Source organism: Ascaphus truei, chromosome 6, assembly GCF_040206685.1.
Source record: "Ascaphus truei isolate aAscTru1 chromosome 6, aAscTru1.hap1, whole genome shotgun sequence".
NCBI classification, from domain to species: Eukaryota; Metazoa; Chordata; class Amphibia; order Anura; family Ascaphidae; genus Ascaphus; species Ascaphus truei.
This window is the reverse complement of record NC_134488.1, coordinates 127,630,766-127,652,162: the sequence shown is the minus strand read 5'-3', so window position 1 is coordinate 127,652,162 and position 21,397 is coordinate 127,630,766. Positions and strand designations below refer to the sequence as shown.

At 49.6% G+C, this 21,397-nt stretch overlaps 1 protein-coding gene across 1 annotated transcript in view; it reads right to left on the bottom strand.

Moving 5' to 3' along the window:
• The window catches only part of LOC142497879 (phospholipase A2 inhibitor and Ly6/PLAUR domain-containing protein-like), a 51,130-nt gene extending 29,811 nt beyond the window's left edge, over positions 1-21,319 (bottom strand). The window contains exons 1-3 of the mRNA XM_075606278.1: positions 21,010-21,319; positions 3,985-4,101; positions 3,240-3,389 (exon numbers count right to left, since the gene is read on the bottom strand). Of these exons, the coding sequence (XP_075462393.1) occupies positions 3,240-3,389; positions 3,985-4,069 (235 nt within the window). The 5' untranslated portion in view covers positions 4,070-4,101; positions 21,010-21,319. The remainder of the gene's footprint in view (positions 1-3,239; positions 3,390-3,984; positions 4,102-21,009) is intronic.
• Positions 21,320-21,397: the final 78 nt, after the last annotated feature.

Below are 21,397 nucleotides of genomic sequence, written 5' to 3'. Positions count from 1 at the left end.
CCAGCAGAGAGGTGAGGCACCAACCCTTTACTCCCTGCAGGATGTGATGGAGTTATCCAGTGAAGAGGCCCTGCTCGGCGGTTACTTCATCGCGAAGAATCCCTACGCACTGCCGTCTCAATACATGGACCTGCACGTTGATCTCGTGATGTCCTCAGAAGACGTCACTTCAGAAGTGACTGATGGAGCAAACCAGGACTGTGCTGTGGCAGCTCGGGTAATCATTGCCTCCTTCATGCACAATCTGGAGTGTTCCATTCACCATGTGGTGACTGAGGAAAAAGTCCGGACCTCCCTATCTGCCGCATACGTGATGCAGATAACCGGGTAAAGTCTTGCTCAAAGACTCCTTGTTATTCCTTCCACAAGGGGGAGGAAGTGGCTTGGAATCAGAGACTGTAGCGCTCGACCGTGATCTCAAAGAGACTACCAAAGCAGAGACTCACAGGAGTCAAAGTGAGTAGCCCTCACTCGATCAGTTAGGGCACCCCACTATGAGTCTCAGTTGGTCTCGTTTATCCTTGTGGTTATTGAGTTATGTACCGTGGATGATAAAGTACTTATGATAAGATGTACATTCTATGCACTGCATTTTGATTGTGTAACTGTATGCTGCATGACACTGTCCCAAACGAAATCGTTGGGGTTTTCACCAGGGGGAGAGTGTAGCAAGGTTCTCTGTTGCCACCTTACCTCCGCTCTTTTGCGGCGACCCCGCGGCATGTCGGGTAGCTGTGGGGGCGATCGCATCGCCGGGTACTCCCGGCGGCATTAGCTGCAGGGTGCCATCATGTTTAGTCGGCTCGTGCATGCGCAGAAGGTATCCGGCGGCCATGTTAGGGTTGGCGCGAGAGATCGCACCTGTACAGGATGTCACGCATGCACAGATGCGAGAGCGGTGGCCATTACAATTAGTGCTGGAGTAGTGGAGTGTCAGGAGTAGTGGCGGCCATTACAGGGTTGTTCATGCGCAGTACAGGTAGCGCACGTGGCCTCAATAGTAAAGTGCTCTACTAGGGAGCCTCTGGAGACTGCCCTTTCACCTGCTGCATTACAGCCAATAGGGCTTATGGATCCTCCAGCTGCAAAGGAGTTACATTGTTGTGCGTTGAGTCAGGAAGTCAGTAGGAGCTGCGACACAGACAGGGGAGGGTGTATATGTGCAGAGAGACAAGTAGCCTCTGAACTAGGCCAGAGATATCCCCTACGGCCCCAGCTAGGCCCCTACTCATATCAGGTTGTGGCTGCTGTAGGGAAGGCCCCTTCTGTTAGGGACCCTGCCCTTAGTAGTGTGATAAATTCAGGGACACAGCTGCAGTGGTGCGAGCCTCTGACAAGTGTGGTGTGGGACCAGACCTACCACTCAAGTTAGAGACTATCTGTATGTTGTGATCATCCAGAGGGAGACCACCCTGTTTGGAGGAGGACACCATCGTTGATGCTTCGACGCTGGACGCAGACGGATCCTCTTCCTGTTGTTCTGCTGTACACAGGTGCAGGAGCCCCGGGCAGGTATCAGTCACAAAGTGCATAAACTTTACACTTCATCTAGTATGGCGCTGATCACGCCTAAGTGGTGGGGTTGTGGGAGTCTTGGGACTCTGGGTACACGGTGTGTGGTGAAGGCCCTGCGAGGCGACCGGGCAGTTATATTATTAGTGATACAGGGTGACACTAATATACTGTTGATGCTATGTTATTGTTCTATTCTGTTCTGCATATACAGTAAACTGTTTATATATAGTTTGGTGTATGTGGTTACTGTGTATGAGGTCCTGTGTCAGGGGTTATTCTATACTCTAGGATCCTGCACAGGTGGAGATGCTGTTTATGTTAGTAGGTTCCAGGATACACCCCAGGCTCTCACTGGCGGAGGCTCAGCCCTCCTGTGAACCTGACAGGTAACGCACCACACCTGGTAATGCATGTAGATTTCCCAACATGGTCCCTATCGGGGGTGGGAGGGAGAGGGGTTTGGGAGAAAGTGTGAAGTAAGTGAGCAGCATTTGATTGGCACTTTGTTTATTACTAGTTGATCTATTAGTGTTTTTGGACACTGTTTATTTAAACTGCACATTTTTGTTCAATTGAGCCCCACTCTTCCCCTGTTTCTGACCCATATATTGTGATATTAATGGCTATATGTGCACATACAATGTAATTGTATAAAGAGATTGACAGTATAATAGCGCTGACAGTGAGAAACATCTGTGCAGTGTGATTACAGTGTATCCGAGTGTAGTGAGACATGGAACAATGTTTGTACAGTAACATTACAATTATCCCAACTGCAATGAGACAGCAAAGAGACAGCAAAGAGACTGCAATGAGTTCCTGTGCAACGTAACTATAGTGTAATGAACCAGTGAGGTGAGGGAATTGGCATAGGAAAGACTAGTGCGAAAACCCCATATTGGAATTACCTGGTATAAACCTACAGGAAATAAAACCAGAAAGATACAGGGTTATTTCTTATACAGATGTGACTTTTGACAAAGTGAGAATTTGACGTAAGGGGAGGGTCTGACATAACAGCACTGGGATCTAAGCAACCATTTTGAGTCAGCATCCATCTTAGGTGCCTGATATTGTCTATTGTCTGTATGAAAGTGGAATGAACGTTAGTTTAAAATACATTTTTTTCTTCTGAAGTTCCAATTGATATTGAGCGGTTCAGCTAAGCCAAAAACCTTGAGCAAAGTGCCAATGTTATGAAAAAGGCCAGACTGATAGGGATGGTTTCTGTATGTAGAGAAAAGGTCACCAGCTTAATAAAGTATTATTGCTGAATCATCTCATTTAGACATCCCATAATGTCATCAACTCAATGTATTCGTGTGCATAATTTGTTTACCTTTTACGCTTACGTAGTGACGACACGCCACCTTGTAGAGGGTGCGTGGGTTTAGTATTTTGTGTATAAATAATGCCTGTATGCACCATGTCTTTGAGAGGGTTTTATTTTGAAACTCTCCTCTGCGTGTGCACCGCACAAGCAATAAACTTATTTGTCTATTCTGCAAAATATAACCTCAGACTTGTGTTGTTATTTCACAGAGCTTTATCACTTTGCATGGTGACACACTGATGTATGTAGCTACATGTAAAGTAAACAACAACTAAAGACAGGTGGCATAAGTAACACAACAAGGAAATATGCAAACACAGTATGGCACAGATAGAGTCTTTGGAGGTAGCACAGACAGTTAGGTACAGTAAATAATGACACTGGCACTTACAGGTGGGTATGGGAGGAGTGCAGTTATCAGTGGTACAACAGGAGGTGCTCGACTTGGTAGAGCTGAGAGCAGTGCTTATACTCCCAGACATTCCACACTGGCTTTGTGACTCACAGCCTCTGGCAAACATTGTAATTGCCTGAGTTCCACCTATAGACAAAGTATGAAAATATTATTCTTATTAACTGACGGCTGCGCTGAAAAAGCTGTGTAATGCGGCAGGTATAAGCTTATAGGGATCCATGTTAAAATGAATATGAAGCAAAAAGTGTCACACTGCGAGTGCTCATTTGCATGTCATTACCCAGAATCCCTAGCTACTGTGGATGCATTGCATGCTAAGAGGTTTGTGGATCTCTCTGAGACGTGAATGTGCTCATACTGTAAGTGGTATTTTTTTGTTGCTAACTGACAGAGATACAGTACATAACGTTAACCCCCTTTGATAGTGAAATGGTTAATACATTCTTACACAAGATTAATGTAACACGCAGCACCATGGCGATGTACTTAATATAATGTGGCACTTGCTGCAGTATTTCCTCAGAGCTGTAACACGTATCAGATTATTATTCTGTCACAGGGCTGCGAGATCGCTCCTCTTTCTCAAAGAGATCTCACTGTAACTTAATATTTTCTGTCTCCTTTTCTCTCCCTTTGACAGATATGAAATGTATTTAATTTTCTTTCCTCAGAAATAAAAGAACAATAATGCTTTAAAGTTATCAAAATATATGCAACATACCTATGCTGGACACCGTGTATGAAGATATGCAAACTTCACCAGCTGGGCAGGTTACAGAGGAGCCTGTGCAGGATGTACCAGCCATACCCACACACTCTCTACATGAGAGAGAATAACCTGAGAGATAGATAGATATAATGTCATTAGTTGAAGGCTCAGTAAATGGCAGGGTCATTTGCTTTATATTAATGCAGGCCTGTACAACTTGTAAAGTGAGAATGGCCGAACTGCTCCAAGGAAAAAAGATTTGGGCCGCACGGGTAAAATAACCATCATCATCTCTCCTCCAGTCCTCTCGTCATCATCATCATCCTCATATCTCCCCCAGCACCCATCATCATCATCATCCTCATATATTTCTCCCAGCACCCCCATCATATATCTCCCCCAGTAAACCTCATCATCATCCTCATATCTCCCCAAGAACCCCTCATTATCTACCTTTGCGAGACTCCCCATCTATCTCTCATACCCCCATCTCTCCCCCTCACCCACCAAATAATACTCCCCCTCCACATCAAACACACAATACCCCCGTGCACACCAAAAACATACCACCCCCCTGCACCTCACATCTCTCTCCCCCCTGAATCTCACATCACTCTCCCCACCTGCATCGAGGGCTGCTAACAGAAATCGTGGGGCCCGGGACAAACATTTTAAGCAGGGCCCCCTCCCGTATCGGCAATATTGCCCGCCACCCCCCCCCATTTCACACCTCACGAGCCCCCTCTCTTTCCCACTCTCTTCCCATGTATTTCTCTCCCTTCCGTCTCACCCTCCCGCCTCGCATGTATTTCTCTCCACTGATTCTCACTCTTACTCCCTCTTTGCCTCACTCACCCCCTCTCCTCTCCCTCCGTCAATTACCCCACGCTCACTCATTCCGTACCCCCCCACACACAATTCCCCCCACAAGATATATACCAAAAAACTTCCCACCTCAAAATATATACAACCCACCCCACAAATGCATACAAAAACCCCACCTTCCCAATACATACATATACCTAACCTACCCAATACATAAATATATATATATATCTATATCTATATCTATATCTATATCTATAGATATAGATATAGATATAGATATAGATATATATATATATATATATATACATACATACATACATACATACATACAGCTGCGGCCGCCTTTATCCTAATGCGGCCGATTCGGCGCAACTTTGATAACCGCGGGCAGATGCGTTTTTTTTTTGGTCCGGAGTGTTTTGCGGTATTTTAGCGCTCGTAATATTAGCATTTTATTATCGCTGTCTGCAATACTGCAATACCGTCTAAAAACTCAGGGGGCGTTCGCGAGCTGTTGCCTTGGAAGTCTAATACTTTAGCAGTTCAACCTACGTCAGTACACACACAGTTTGCGTGTGCACGCGCAGTAATTGTAAATTTGTACATTTATACACATTTATACATGCATTTGCAGTTCATTATGTCTCATTTGAAAATTGCAGCAATGGGAATAGGGACCACAGTTCAGCTCTATGACTTCTGCCGCACACATACATGTGGAGCCTACACACACCACTTTTGGCTTGGGAGCCACTGTGTGAACTTTAATCCCCCTGCAGTGGCTTCCACTATAATTCCTATTGAGCTACTAAGTACACCTTGTACTGAGTGCTCACATTGAGGTTACCCAAGGTCAGCACTGCATCTGACATCACGCTGTGCAATCAACTTGATTTGCAGCACCTGTTATTTGTGAGTATTCTAGGGGTATGTATATATGTGTTCACTTCTGTCCTGTAACTGCACCACCTTGGCAAAGGTCCCATTCGTGGACCGAAACGTAGGTTTTGTGTTTATTTTTTCAATACACTTGTTTGTTCAATTCTGGAGTGCTGCCTTGCTGATTTCGTTTCCAAACGGTATCGTATTGCTTATATACACATATACATGTACCTATATATACAACTGTATGCTCATCTGCATGTCTTAGGCAGGTCTGCACCCCGCCTTTCACCATTATCACCCAGCACACAGCACTTCCACTGCAGCAAGGGATTCTGGGAAATGACATGCAAATGATCACGCAGTGCCACTTTTTGCTTCAAAAACCATTTTTAACATGGTTCCCTATAGGTTTAAGCTTGCTGCATGGTCACAGCTTTGAGCACAGCCAGGGTTAAGGTGCATACCCAGAAAACCACCCACAGACAGCTGTTTTGACCTTAATGGGTCTCATTAGTGTTGGGTTGATTAACTGGGTATGCAAAGAAGCTAAGGGATGGGGTATACCATAATACTGAGTTAAGTTATGGTGAGAAAAAAAAGTGACAAAAACCCTCCACAGGAAAGCAAATATGCAAATACAACTGTATGCTCATCTGCATGTCTTAGGCAGGTCTGCAACCCCGCCTTTCACCATTATCAACCAGCACACAGCACTTCCACTGCAGCAAGGGATTCTGGGAAATGACATGCAAATGAGCATATATATATATATTATACACACAAACATATATATATACATATATATGGTCACAGCAGTTGCCGCCGGCCCCGCTGCTGGCACCCCCGATTCAAGCGGTGCCCCGACGCTGCTTCTGCGGCGGCGGGGGCTGGCGGTTTTGGCCCGGTGGCTCCGGGGGGGGGGGGTGGTGGGTGGGGGGATTAGGTGTCAGGGGCTGCGGGGGAGGTGTCAGGGGCTGCGGGGGGCCGGCGGCTGGTCACAGCAGTTGCCAACTGGGATACCCGGCGCATTTTTTTTTAAATAAAGGGCGCCCGGCCGCTCAGGGGGCCCGGGCGGCCGGGCCCCCCCTCACCCACGGGGCCGGGATGCCAGTGCTCTTTGTCCCCCCCTGTTGGCGGCCCTGTCTGCACCTCACCTCTCCCCCCAGCACCTCACACTCTCCCCCTGCACCTCACATCACTCTCCCCCCTTGCATCTCACAACACTCTCCCCCCTGCACCTCACCTCTCCTCCCAGCACCTCAAATCACCCCCCTGCACATCACATCACTATCCCCCCCTGCACCTCACATCACTCTTCCCCCCTTGCATCTCACATCACTATCCCCCCCTGCACTTCACCTCTCCCCCCCAACACCTCAAATCACCCCCCTGCACCTCACATTGCACTCCCCTGCACCTCAAGTCACCCCCCCGCACCACAAGTCAAACCCCGCACCTCAAATCACCCCCCCTGCACCTCAAATCACCCTCCCCTACACCTCAAATTAGCCCTCTGCACTCAAATCACCCCTCAGCACCTCAAATCACCCTCCTCTGCACCTCAAAATCACCCCCCCTGCACCTCAAATCACCCTCCCTTGTACCTCAAATTACCCCCCCTGCACCTCAAATCACCCTCCCCTGCACCTCAAATCACATCTCGCCACACCCCCCCTGCACCTCAAATCACATCATCTCGCCACCCCCCCCCCCCCCGCACCTCAATTCACATCATCTCGCCAAAACCCTAGCGCGGAGATCGGGCTCGTGGGGGAGCGGGAGAGCAGACTCGGGAGGGAGGCGGAGAGCGGAAAGCCGCCGGGGGCTGCACAGTGAGTGCAGGCCTGTATTAATGTTACACAACAATTCCTAAAACGTTCCTCATTTACGTAAGAGTAATGCTGGTAACTTTACAGGGAACGTCACCCAATGTTACAACTATTCGGCTCCCTCATTTCCCTAACCTGTGGGGCTGTGCATAACAGTCTTTTGGTTTCAAAACTATGGTCATTATTTTAGTCCAGATTTTCCCTAGTTTTCTAGCCGGGAGACCCTCTAATGTGAATCCTTACACTTTATTTGATCAACTAAGCTTTTTTTTCCATATTCAGCATCTCCTTTTAAATATCCCGAGCATTTTGGAAATGTTATACTGCAAGTGTCTACATCCATTGTTCTTCCATTCCATGTTCTATTAAAATGTTCCCCACCATTATTCCCGCCTTTCGTATATTTGTTAGGCTCTATCACCTACCCACTGTTCCTCATCTCTTTCTATCTATGTCTGCTATAAATCTTTTTTCAATAAGATTTTTGATGTGTAAATTATGTGGTAATCTTCATATTAGAAGATTGGTCTCTGCTTTATCTTTAAGAAAGTTTGTCTTGGTCTTCTGAGGATATCATAGCTCACTCTATCTCGTTAAAAAAAAAATACAACTTATGGAGAGCTATGAAGGGTTCCCACTGCTGAGCGGGAGAAGGGGCCTCATGTGCATGAGACCTCATCTAATCTCTGAAGCAGAAGATCCAGTGATGACTGGAGGCGGTTTAATGATTCAAGGAGGTATTGTATTGTATGTCTTTATTTATATAGCACCATTAATGTACTTAGCACTTCACAGTAGTAATGCATGTGACAATCATATAAATAAAAAATACAAATAACAGATCATGGGAATAAGTGCTTCAGACATAAAAGTAACATTGTGGAAGAGGAGTCCCTGCTCTGAAGAGCTTACAATCTAATTGGTAGGCAGGAAGAACGCGCAGAGACAGTAGAAGGGCATTCTGGTAAGTGTGTCTGCAGGGGGGCAAGCTTTATGTATCATGTGTATAGTATTAGCCACAGTGCTACTCATATGCTTCTTTAAGTGTGTCTTAAGGTGGGTAACACACACATTCCCAGTTAGCTCAAACTCCTACACCCACATCATGAATATATATTTACTAGCTGATATACCCGGCGTTGCCCGGGCGTGGAAGGGCAGGGGGCATGGAGTGGAAGGGCGGGGGGAGGGGCGTTGAAGGGCGGGGGGGGGGGAAGGGGCGTAGAAGGGTGGGGAGGGCAAAGGTCAGGGGGGCAAAGGGCAGGGGGGCAAAGGGCAGGGAGGGGCGGGGGGGCGAGGGGCGGGGGGGGTAAAGGGCAGGGAGGGAAGGGGTGCAAAGGGCAGGGAGGGGCAGGGGGGGCAAAGGGCAGGGAGGGGTGGGGGCGGGGGGGGGCAGGGAGGGGCAGGGGGTGGGGGGTTGCAGGGAGGGGCGGGTTGGGGAGGGAGGAGAGGGGCAAAGGGCAGGGAGGGGCAAAGGTCAGGCAGGGCGGGGCAAAGGGCAGGGAGGGGCAAAGGGCAGGGAGGTGCAAAGGGCAGGATGGGCAGGGCAAAGGGCAGGGAGGGGCAAAGGGCAGGGAGGGCAGGGCAAAGGGCAGGGAGGGGCGGGGCAAAGGGCAGGGAGGGGCAAAGGGCAAGGAGGGGTGGGGCAAAGGGCAGGAAGGGGTGGGGCAAAAGGGCAGGGAGGGGTGGGGCAAAGGGCAGGGAGGGGCGGGGCAAAGGGCAGGGAGGGGCAAAGGGCAGGGAGGGGCAGGGAGGGGGCTGGGAGGGGGAGGGAGGGGAGGGAGGGGCAAAGGGCAGGGAGGGGCAAAGGTCAGGGAGGGGTGGGGCAAAGGGCAAGGAGGGGCAAAGGGCAAGGAGGGGTGGGGCAAAGGGCAAGGAGGGGTGGGGCAAAGGGCAGGGGAGGGGTGGGGCAAAGGGCAGGGAGGGGCGGAGAAAGGGCAGGGAGGGGCGGAGAAAGGGCAGGGAGGGGCGGAGAAAGGGCAGGGAGGGGCAAAGGGCAGGGTGGGGCAAAGGGCAGGGAGGGGCAAAGGGCAGGGAGGGGCAAAGGGCAGGGTGGGGCAAAGGGCAGGGAGGGGCGGGAGGGGCAAAGGGCACGGAGGGGCGGGAGGGGCAAAGGGCAGGGAGGGGCGGGAGGGGCAAAGGGCAGGGAGGGGCGGGAGGGGCAAAGGGCAGGGAGGGGCGGGAGGGGCAAAGGACAGGGAGGGGCAAAAGGCAGGGAGGGGCAAAAGGCAGGGAGGGGCGGGGGGGCCAAAGGCAGGGAGGGGCGGGGGGGCCAAAGGGCAGGGAGGGGCGGGGAGCCAAAGGGCAGGGAGGGGCGGGGGGTCCAAAGGGCAGGGAGGGGTGGGGGGGCCAAAAGGCAGCCAGGGGCAGGGGGCCAAAAGGCAGGGAGGGGGAGGGCAGGGGGCAAAGGGCAGGGGGAGGGAGGGCAGGGGCAAAGGGCAGGGGGAGGGAGGGCAGGGGGCAAGGGGGAGGGAGGGCAAGGGGCAAGGGGGAGGGAGGGCATGGGGCAAAGGGCAGGGGGAGGGAGGGCAGGGGCAAAGGGCAGGGGAGGGAGGGCAGGGGGCAAAGGTCAGGGGAGGGAGGGGAGGGAGGGCAGGGGGCAAAGGGCAGGGGAGGGAGGGCAGGGGGCAATGGGCAGGGGGAGGGAGGGCAGGGGGAGGGAGGGCAGGGGGAGGGAGAGCAGAGGGCAAAGGGCAGTGGGAGGGATGGCAGGGGGCAAAGGGCAGGGGGAGGGAGGGCAGGTGCAAAGGGCAGGGGGAGGGAGGGCAGGGGGCAAAGGGCAGGGGGAGGGAGGGCAGGGGGCAAAGGGCAGGGGAGGGAGGGCAGGGAGCAAAGGGCAGGGGAGGGAGGGCAGGGGGCAAAGGGCAGGGGAGGGAGGGCAGGGGGCAAAGGGCAGGGGAGGAAGGGCAAAGGGCAAAGGGCAGGGGGAGGGAGGGCAGGGGGCAATGGGCAGGGGGAGACGGGGCAAATGGCAGGGGGAAGGAGAGCAGGGGCCAGGGGGAGGGAGGGCAGGGGGAGGGAGGGCAGGGGGCAAGGGGGAGGGAGGGCAGGGGCAAAGGTCAGGGGAGGGAGGGGAGGGGGCAAAGGGCAGGGGAGGGAGGGCAGGGGGCAAAGGGCAGGGGGAGGGAGGGCAGGGGGGCAAAGGGCAGGGGGAGGGAGGGCAAGGGGAGGGAGGGCAGAAGGCAAAGGGCATTGGGAGGGATGGCAGGGGCAAAGGGCAGGGGGAGGGAGGGCAGGGGCAAAGGGCAGGGGGAGGGAGGGCAGGGGGCAAAGGGCAGGGGGAGGGAGGGCAGGGAGCAAAGGGCAGGGGAGGGAGGGCAGGGGGCCAAAGGGCAGGGGAGGGAGGGCAGGGGGCAAAGGGCAGGGGAGGAAGGGCAGAGGGCAAAGGGCAGGGGGAGGGAGGGCAGGGGGCAATGGGCAGGGGGAGATGGGGCAAATGGCAGGGGGAAGGAGAGCAGGGGCCAGGGGGAGGGAGGGCAGGGGGCAAGGGGGAGGGGGGAGGGAGGCAGGGGGCAAGGGGGGAGGGGGGGCAAAGGGCAGGGGGCAAAGGGCAGGGGGCAAAGGGCAGGGGGAGGGAGGGCAGGGGGCAAAGGGCAGGGGGAGGGAGGGCAGGAGGCAAATGGCAGGGGGAGGGAGGGCAGGGGGCAAAGGGCAGGGGAGGGCAGGGGGCAAAGGGCAGGGGGAGGGAGGGCAGGGGGCAAAGGGCAGGGGGAAAGGGCACGGGGAGGGAGGGCAGGGGGAAAAGTGCAGGGGGAGGGAGGGCAGGGGGAAAAGGGGGCAAGGGGCAGGTGGGCAGGGGGGCAGGGAGGGCAGGGAGGGTAGGGGGGCAGGGAGGGTAGGGGGGGCAAAGGGCAGGGGGAGTCAGGGACGCGGTAAATAACCCATTCCCCTGCGTTTCCTCAACTTGCACACGGCCGCGCTCCTGTTCCTCCGGGTACCGGCCGCCCTCCTCTTCCACCTCGGGCTCCTCAGCGGAGAGGCTGAGACGCTCCGGTAGGAGGTGCTGCGCCTTTCGCGGAGAGAGGCGGAGACAGCCGGAGGAGCAGCCTCTGGGACAGGGAGCGGCCTGTGTGAGGGGAGAGCCGCAGAGAGCGTGCTCTGTGTGTGTTGGGGTGGGGGGGGGGAGAGCAGGGCAGGGGGTAAACGGGGCGGGGAGGAGAGCGAGGGGGAGGGGGGGAGATGGGGGTGAGCGGGCGGGGGGGGGGGGGGGGGGTGAGCGGTGGGGGGTGAGGGAGAGCGCAGGGTGAGGGAGTGGCCTATGGGTGGTGAGAGCTGTGGGGAGCGCTCTCGGGGATGGTCAGCTGGGGGGAGAGGCCTATGTGAGGAGAGAGCTGCAGAGAGCGTGGGGGGGGGGAAGGGGGTGTGTGTGTCTCCGTCTCTCCTTTGGCCCGTCACTCCGCCTCAGGCCAATGAGAGGTGTGCGGGGGCGGGCGGGCCAAGGGAGCAATCTCATTGGCCTGGCCAAGGTCCAATGGGATTGCCGCTAGGGACACAGGGAGGGACACAGGGAGACACATACAGACACGGACACATATGACGCTTTCAGAAATATATAGTAAGATGTCAAAAATAGTGCTACTGAGTGTGGCAAATGTATACAACAAAAGACAGGGGTGTCCAAATGCTACATCCAATTGACAAAACATATATGATATTAAGTATAAACTTTAAATAATTCAATAATAATAATAATTACTTGGCTATATAGTAAAACCCTTTGGCCAAAGCGTCATAAGCCTGCATACCAAAGTCAAGGTATAACCAAATTAATGCAGGTCATACACTACACTGTGAACCCTTCCTTTTACCTCTGTATGAGGGGAAAGAACCATAGTAGGTCCTGTTCTTGCAGCAAAATGAAAAGACCTCCCAAGTTAAAAAGGTGAGGAGTGGACTCTGGGGGGGGAGGTACCACCTACCTCCAAGCAACTGTTGCCAGTCAGAAATTGATTAACACACACATTCCCAGTCAGCTCAAACTCCTATACCCACCACATCATGAATATATATTTATATCAAAAAGAGTGCTTCTCCATTTTGGCGTTATTTTTGTTAAATAAATCATGACACGGTGTAATATGTCATATGTTGCTGTTCATCTGAGGTTGTATTTACCTAATTTTTAAACCTGCTAAGGAACAGTTGATTGTTATTATGTCCTGATATGTAAAACCATAGAATTCAAAGAGGGTGTACTTTCTTTTTCCCACAACTGTAACTTTATGCTAACTGGAAAGTTGGTAGGGGCTCTGTCCTGAAGGGAGGAGCCAAAAACCTTCATGGAACTGCCCAGTAAAGCAGAATCCAGGCGAGCCAAAAACCAGGCTGACCGAAAGATGACGTTTGTGTAAGTTATAATATTTCACACTAGGGTATTTGTGCACCCACAGTTTACCTTCATAATAAGGAAACTCTAATACTAATGTATCAGAGATGGGCAACGTCTCAGAGATGGACATTGTCACAGAGATGGGCAACGTCTCAGGGATGGGACGCCCTTATTTATATCCACAGACGGTAATTAATCAAACGGAGCGCATAAATACATCGCATCTGATTGACGTAATCATAATTTAAAATGACAATGTACAAATTAATTCATCCAAAGGAGAGCACAATTCTCATTGAATGAATACCTCATGAAAAAAAGGAATTATAAACCTCATTGTCGGTCTATACATCACCCGCCAGTGAAGAGCAAGTGAGTGTTTATGGCTGACAGAAAGAAGAGATGTGTAAGTATTAATATTTCACACTGGGGTATTTGTGCACCCACGGTTTACCTTTATTATAAGGGAACTCTGATACTGGCTTTGGCCAGCTTTTAATTGCACTAAGTCACAAATAAGCATATGCTTCATTTATTTAACCTCTTCAGGGCTCTTTCACATACTGTACATCACAAAGTGTAGTCCATGGAAAAATTAGATGTAGCAGGGTACCCTCCCTTGCCACCTCCCTGGCAGTAGTCCCGTCGCTCGGGAGGGTTGTGTACGTTGCGTCGGCCATGTTGTGGTTGGCACAGCCACATATGTATATGGACTATGTGTAAGGTGGCTGCCATCATGTGGCTGGCGTTGCCGGAAGAGGAGGTACTTGCTGTTCAGGATTTCCTCCACGGACTAGAGGCGGCGTGCTCGGTCCTGATGGAGCCGGAGAAGGGAGAGGTAGTGTCCCGGGAGCTAGTCAGGCTCCGTGACTAGGCAAGAACTATTCCCCCTAGGCCACAGGTAGCCCCTTCACCTCAGCAGAGTTAGAAGGGCCTGGCCATAGCATAGGGGTTTCCCCATTAGTGCGGGGCTTCAGCGAAGAAGGACATGAGCTGAGACTGAGCTTCCCCAGTGGGACGAATCACCATGTTGAGGCCGGACATAAGGAGAGAGGGGATTGTGTCAGAGGCCCTGCATCTTGGGATCACGGTTGCGGCCTACATCAGCAAAGGAATACCCTGGTGTACTCGAGTACCCAGGAAGGTACCCACGTGCACCAACACTACACGCGGGAGGGTAGCACTGCCCTCACACATATATTGGGACGTTATCCCTGGAGTGACACTCTGGGTTCTGGATGCCCAAGGGATCGGGACACACAGGAAGGAGGGGGGTGTTGTTCTACTGTGGGGGTCTAATAGTGTATTGTGTTGTACCAGTACAGGGATTGGACCTGCCGGTAAAGAAAGCATTGTTATTACTACTGTGTATATGTCACGGGAGACCAGGCAATTACACCTTTATACCGGGATCATATCACTGAGCAAAGCAAAATGATGACATAAATTCTAATTTATTCACTTAAAATAGGCAAACACACAATGTTACACAAAACACACGCACAAAGCACACTTACAGGGACTGGGGTAACAAAACTATACTCTCTAGGTGCAGGGACTTCAACATCCAGAAGTTTACCCTCAATAGTCTTGGAACTGCAAAGATCCCAGGAAGATTTTGCTGAAGCAGAGCCTTGCCTCATTCTTGCTGGAAACTGGAAAAACTTTACAATCTTGAGAGAATCTTAAAACTTGGGAGAATCTAAAAAACTGAGCTGCGTATGGGTTTTAAAAACCTCTCAGTTTCAGTCACAGAACCTACAGCCCAATCAAAAAGAGCCTGAGAAATTTCTCAGCAGCCAATATGAGACAAACCAGTATCAAAACAGGGTTTCTCAGATATCTGAATGAACCCAGGGCAGGTGAAATATGGACTCTCTGCCCCTGCTTCCCTCCCTGCACCCCACGGTGAGAGACTCCGGCCAGTCTGGGTAACCAAATGGACATGCACATTGCATCCCTTTGATCTGAGGATGTGGATACTACTTCGATATCCTGAACAAATGGTCCTCACACCTCTGGCCTTTCAAGTCCAGACCTCTGAGTGGGACAGAGTGGCACCAGCTTGGTATAATGCACAAGCATATGTTTCCATACATTTTGCTAATAAAATATACCTTAGCCACTGTATTTGGCTAAAATGTCTGTCTTTTTGGAGTTAGAGATAGAATGGGAACCTGTACTTTTTATTCCCTCTAGCCAAATGCCTCACACTCTGCAAAACCTGACTTTACATTTTAATAAAACCTTGCAGTCTTATGTATAACTGGAGCACCCCGTGAACCCCTATGTTACCTACGGATCCCCACATCTACAGGAACACTTTTCATCCCTGTGCCTCATTTTACTGTGCACAAAGCATACATGTACTTAACACACTTTGTTAATAAAATATACGCTTTAACAATCCTAAGTCTTTCTGGTTATGGGGAATAGCAGATGAAACTGCACGTCATTTCCCCCTAGCTATATTCCCCACACACACTTTATAATAAACTTAGTACGGATTCTAAGAATCCCTTCACAACCTTAGATGATTGGAGTACCTCAGAACCCCTATACCTGTTCTGGGTGTGACCTGGGAACTTACTGGGTGCCCCCATTAACTAGGGACCCCTTGACTGTTTCAGGGACACCTCACATCCCTATGCCCCCTTTACCTTTCTGACCTGTGCTGAAGCAGAGAAACCCTGTGGTGAGTCGCACAAGCATATTTAAGGGCTGTCTACATGCACCCAGGCATCCAACCTGATTCCTGGGTACATTTTTAGGGGAACCACCGACTCTCAACAATGGGTCCAAGAGCTGACACTCTATAAACCCAACACACAGATCAGGGGTAACCAAAAGGACTTAAACCTTTATTTGATTGCCTGGCTACCCCCTACTGTCACTGTGTATTCTTGTTATACATGTTCCCGTGAGGAGCCATCCCACCTACGCTGGGATCCTCACAGGTGGAGGAGCTGTACCAGCTACCCCAGGCTCCCCAAGCGTGGAGGCTTAGGCCCACTGTGAACCAAACTGGTAGCACCGTAACACTATGTATGGTAAATCACACCCTATAAATGCTAAACCAAAACATAACTTCAGTGAAGTAAACTAGATGAGTTAAAAATACATCCACTGAGGATGTCTAATTACTCCTAGAAAGTAAAATGGTTGGTACCAGAACATATAGTGAATGAGGTCAACTGAATGCAAGAAAGTGCTAGTAGGCAAAATGCCTGAAGTGTATCCAAAAATATGGAACAATGAACATAAGCACTATAAATCCAGAAAGCACTGAACCTTTGCCTATGGTATGAGGCAATAGGGGCTAACTCTGGTGTGTGACGTCACTAGAACGCTATATATAATATATACACTCATATGGGGCACTAAAGTGTGTGTAGGCACATAATCACTGTCAATCATGCATCAATGATGTACTATATAAGTAACATAACAGTGGCAATGATAAATCAGCAGTGTAAATGTAGCACAAAAACACACAAGTATAAGACTGCTGACATAAACCAATGTAATGGTCAAAGAGCAATAAGTGGCGTGAAACCCCACCAGAACTGACCCTGTTAGTGAGTAACTACACACAGGGACAGAAAAGTGGGAAAGGGAGTACCCTGCACACCAATATATGCCAGCCCTGTGGGGGGGGAGAAATGCAACAGGATCGTGTAGTCCAAAAGGTCTGACCCTCAATAACATACCCCTACAGCACACGGGGGTACAGGGGGGGAGGGGAAGAGGACAGAAAAGAGGGAAAGAGGACCCTGAATCACTTATCTGTACTGGCCCTGGGTACACGATCCGTTAAAGCAGCCTGGATGAGTGTCTCATGGAGTGTGCAGCTGAAGAGAGCTCGAGCAGGAACTCGGTGAGGTCCACTAGAAGCTGCAGGCATCCATGTTGGAAATCATAATGTGTGACATCATCACGCCCTCTGACGGCCGTTTCGCAATAGCTTCTTCCTTCTTCCTTCCCTGCCCTTTTGCACCAGTCTGTACTAGTGACCCATGTGGTCACACTAGGTTGAGCATGTGCATCTCTCTTTTGTCCTCTACTCCTAGAAAGAACAAACCCAATTGAGGGGAATGAAACTAACCGCAAGAAGTGGCAGCTGGGGCTCAGTGCAGATGCAATACTGTCCGGACACACGAACACACGGCAGGATAACCTCTCTGCAACCACTTCGTAGGGCTCTCGTTCCAGCCAATGGGAGACTGCGCAAAGGGGTCACGAGACAGCAGTGGGGGGGGAAGAGAGATGGGGAGAAGAGAGATGGGGGAGAGAGAGAGAGACGGGGAGAGAGAGAGAGAGAGAGAGAGAGAGAGAGACGGGGGAAGAGAGAGAGAAAGACGGGGGAGAGAGAGAGATGGGGAGAGAGTAAGAGACAGGGGAAGAGAGAGAGAAAGACGGGGGGGAGAGAGAGAGACGGGGGAAGAGAGAGACGGGGGAGAGAGAGAGGGGGGAGAGAGAGAGGGGGGGAGAGAGAGACGGGGCAGAGAGATAGGGGAGAGAGAGACGGGGGGAGAGACGGGGGGAGAGACGGGGGGAGAGACGGGGGGAGAGACAGGGGAGAGAGAGACGGGGGCAGAGAGAGAGACGGGGAGAGAGAGATGGGGAGAGACAGGGAGAGAGAAACGGGGGAGAGAGAGACGGGGGAGAGAGAGACGGTGGAGAGAGAGAGAGACGGGGGAGAGAGAGAGATGAGGGAGAGAGAGAGATGGGGGAGAGAGAGAGACGGGGGAGAGAGAGACGGGGGAGAGAGAGACGGGGGAGAGAGAGACGGGGGAGAGAGAGACGGGGGAGAGAGAGACGGGGGAGAGAGAGAGAGAGATGGGGAGAGAGACGGGGGAGAGAGAGAGACGGGGGGAGTCCACCATCAAGGATTCCCCCAATTTATTCCAATTTTATATGTAAGTCGCCTGTTTATTTTTGCATCCCAAATGCATAACCTTACATTTATCTGTATTAAACCTCATCTGCCATTTACCTGCCCACGTTTCCATTCTCTCCAACTCCTTCTGAAGAGAAATTACATCCTGCTCTGATTCTATTACCTTACACAATTTAGTATCATCAGCAAAGATGGAGACTTTGCTCTCGATGTCAACCTCAAGGTCATTAAAAAACAAGTTAAAAAGCAGGGGTCCCAGTACCGATCCCTGAGGTACTCCACTCACGACTTTAGCCCAACCTGAAAAAGTTCCATTTATGACAACCCACTGTTGTCTGTCCTTTAACCAGTTTTCAATCCAGGTGCATATATTATTACTGAGTCCAATTTTCTTTATTTTGTACACCAACCTCTTGTGTGAAACCGTATCAAAAGCCTTTGCAAAATCTAAGTAGACCACATCAACTGCATTACCCTGGTCTAAATTCCTACTTACCTCCTCAAAGAAACAAATAAGGTCCGTTTGGCAAGATCTATCCTTCATAAATCCATGCTGACTATTACTAATAATTTTGTTTTCCATTAGGTATTCCTGAATATTATCCCGTATTAAACCTTCAAGTAGTTTCCCTACTATTGAAGTCAGGCTTACATGTCTGTAATTCCCCGGGTGTGATCTAGCTCCCTTTTTAAATATAGGCACCACATCTGCTTTACGCCAATCTTGTGGTACTGAGCCTGTGGAAATGGAGTCCTTAAATATTAAATATAATGGTTTTGCTATTACTGAGCTTAACTCCTTGAGAACTCCTGGATGTATGCCATCGGGGCCAGGTGCCTTATTTATGTTAATTTTTTCAAGTCGCTTATGAACTTCTTCCTCAGTTAACCAATTGGTCATTAATATGGAGGTTGTGGCTACCTCCTGTGGCGCTACTATTGAACTTGATTCTTCCCTGGTAAACACAGAGGCAAAGAATTTGTTTAATACCTCTGCTTTTTCCTTATCTCCAATAATCTGCCTACCCATCTCATTTTTTTGTTATTAAGGTACTTAAAGAACTTTTTAGGGTTGACCTTACTTTCTATTGCAATCCTTTTTTCATTATCAATTTTTGCTCATTTAATTGCCCTTTTGCAATTTTGTTACATTCCTTATAATTCTGATATGATGTCTCTGTCCCTTCTGACTTAAAGAATCTAAACGCCTTCCTCTTCTTGTCCATTTCCTCCCCTACCTGTTTATTTAGCCACATTGGTTTTGACTTATTTCTTTTATACTTATTACCCAAGGGTATACACTGATAAGTGTGCTTTTCTAACAATGTTTTAAAGACTGCCCATTTATCTTCTACATTTTTCCCTGCAAAAACATCATCCCATTGTACTGTATTACTACTAGATTAGACCTCAGTTTATTAAAATCTGCCTTTCTAAAGTTTAAAGTCTTTGTTGAACCCAAGTAATCTGTTTTTTTGATAATTTATTTCAAATGAGACAATCATATGATCACTGTTACCCAAATGTTCCAGGACTTGAATATTTGTTATTACTTCTACATTGTTTGATATGACCAAATCCAGAACTGCCCCTCTCCTGGTTGGTTCCTCAATAATTTGGGTCATATAATTGTCTTTAAGCACCCCCAAAAACCTGTTTCCTTTTGTTGTAACGCTAATCTCATTGCCCCAGTCTATGTCTGGATAATTAAAATCACCCATTTGCAAACATGACCTAGTTTTTATGCCTTCTCCATTTGCAAAAGTATTTTAGCTTCCTCAATCTCATAGATATTTGGTGGTTTATAGCATATTCCCACAAACATTTTCTTTATACTTTTACCTCCACTGCTAATTTCTATCCACAAGGTCGCTACATTTTCATCATTCCCTTCATAAACATCTTCAGGTGTATTAGGTTAGCAATTAACTAACCACACCCACTCGCCCTCAGGCAGGAGAAAGGGAAAAAAAAAAAAAGTTACCACACACTTTAAAATAAATTAACCCACTGCACACTCCCCAAATTCAGCCACCCATGCTAGTATACACAGCACATCCCTTTCCTTCTGGATGTACAGTAACTGTACACTTCAAACAACCAGCACTTGAAATCAACCACACAGATCAGTATATGCATTTATCATACGTATTGAAAAAAAATGTTGTGTGGTGCACAGCAACAAAACCAGGTCGTGTGGCAAATAAGAAATCAATTTATTACAACTGCATAAAAAAAACGGCAAGAGTACAGCCCTCCTATGAGATTGATTTCTTATTTGCCACACGACCTGGTTTTGTTGCTTTGCACCACACAAATTTTTTTTTCAATTCCTGGACTTTGAATGAGGTTGCACGCGTGAGGACCGACAGGGGACTAGCAGTGAGAACACATGTTTTAAGGAATGCCCTAAGGAGAGGTGAATGGATTACACCTTCACCAAGGGATCAATGTGTTCTTCATGTACTGTTGAATCTGAGCAATTACATTTCAAATACATTATGTCCCCTGTATGATCACCTCTGAAAAAAACATAGATTATTAACATTAAGGGTCACAGCTTTTGAGCTCCCAGACAACCCCATTCATATATCATACGTATATGATAATTTAGGAATGCAAATGATTTAAATTAGCGTGATATCACCAGTGTGTCCTATTGTGCATAGGTGCCCATCACATGTTGTATAAAGGGATGTTTAGGGAGCATTTCTCTCTCCTTTAAGCAGTTGCAACCCTGCTCTTCTGCTTTAACAAGGGGCATTGTCTCAGATATGTATGTCCTGCAGTGAGAAAGGATTCAATGTGAGATTCCAGGAAGCACTGAGGGGGGCTGCCCTGAGATGGGGTTTAGCAGGGTGGCAACAGAATCAAAGGACATCAAAAATTGGCTGCACATTCACTCTGGCACAGAGAAATAAAACCCTGATCGTTGGCAGAACCCACAACACATTGTGGACCCCTCAGTCTGTGTAAGGGTCAAACATAGAAAAAAGGTGGCGAGTGAACTCCAGTGATCCGATGCTAAAACAACCATGTGCAGGCAATTGGAATTGTAAACAGCCACTGTCAAAGTTCAACAAGAGAAGGGGTCTCAATGAAGGTATAATGAGGTGATGAAAAATAAATAAATGAGGGGTGGCATATGGTGATTAACTGCCAAAACGGAGGCTATAATGCAGATAAAGAACTAGAGGTACATAGTAATGTGACCGCAGACACACCACTTGTAACCTCAAAATAATGTCCCAGGCTGCTGCCCTTACCCGTTCAGTGTCCCGGCCACCCCATCAGCTGATCCGTGAAGATGAAGAGAGCTCCGTATCTTTAGTAACGATCGGGTACACAGCAGCTGGAAACCAGTGGGGCAGGGCGCTCCTGCGCAAGGTTCTAGCGGATACCGCTAATGCTCTGCCGGTTGGTATCCACACAAACTCCTCAGCCAGTCGGTGCTGTTGACGAAAAAGCGGCGTCCAAGTAATGAACGGCTGCACTCCGGCTGGGGACCCAGCATGCAATGCGCTCCGGCGCGTAGATCAAATGGATGCCGCCTCCGCTGGATACTGGAAATTGAAGCCTGCTAAAGATATGAGACTCCTGTGTGCTCCATTCAGTATAAATGACAAAAAAGTAGAAGTGATGAATGGTCAATAC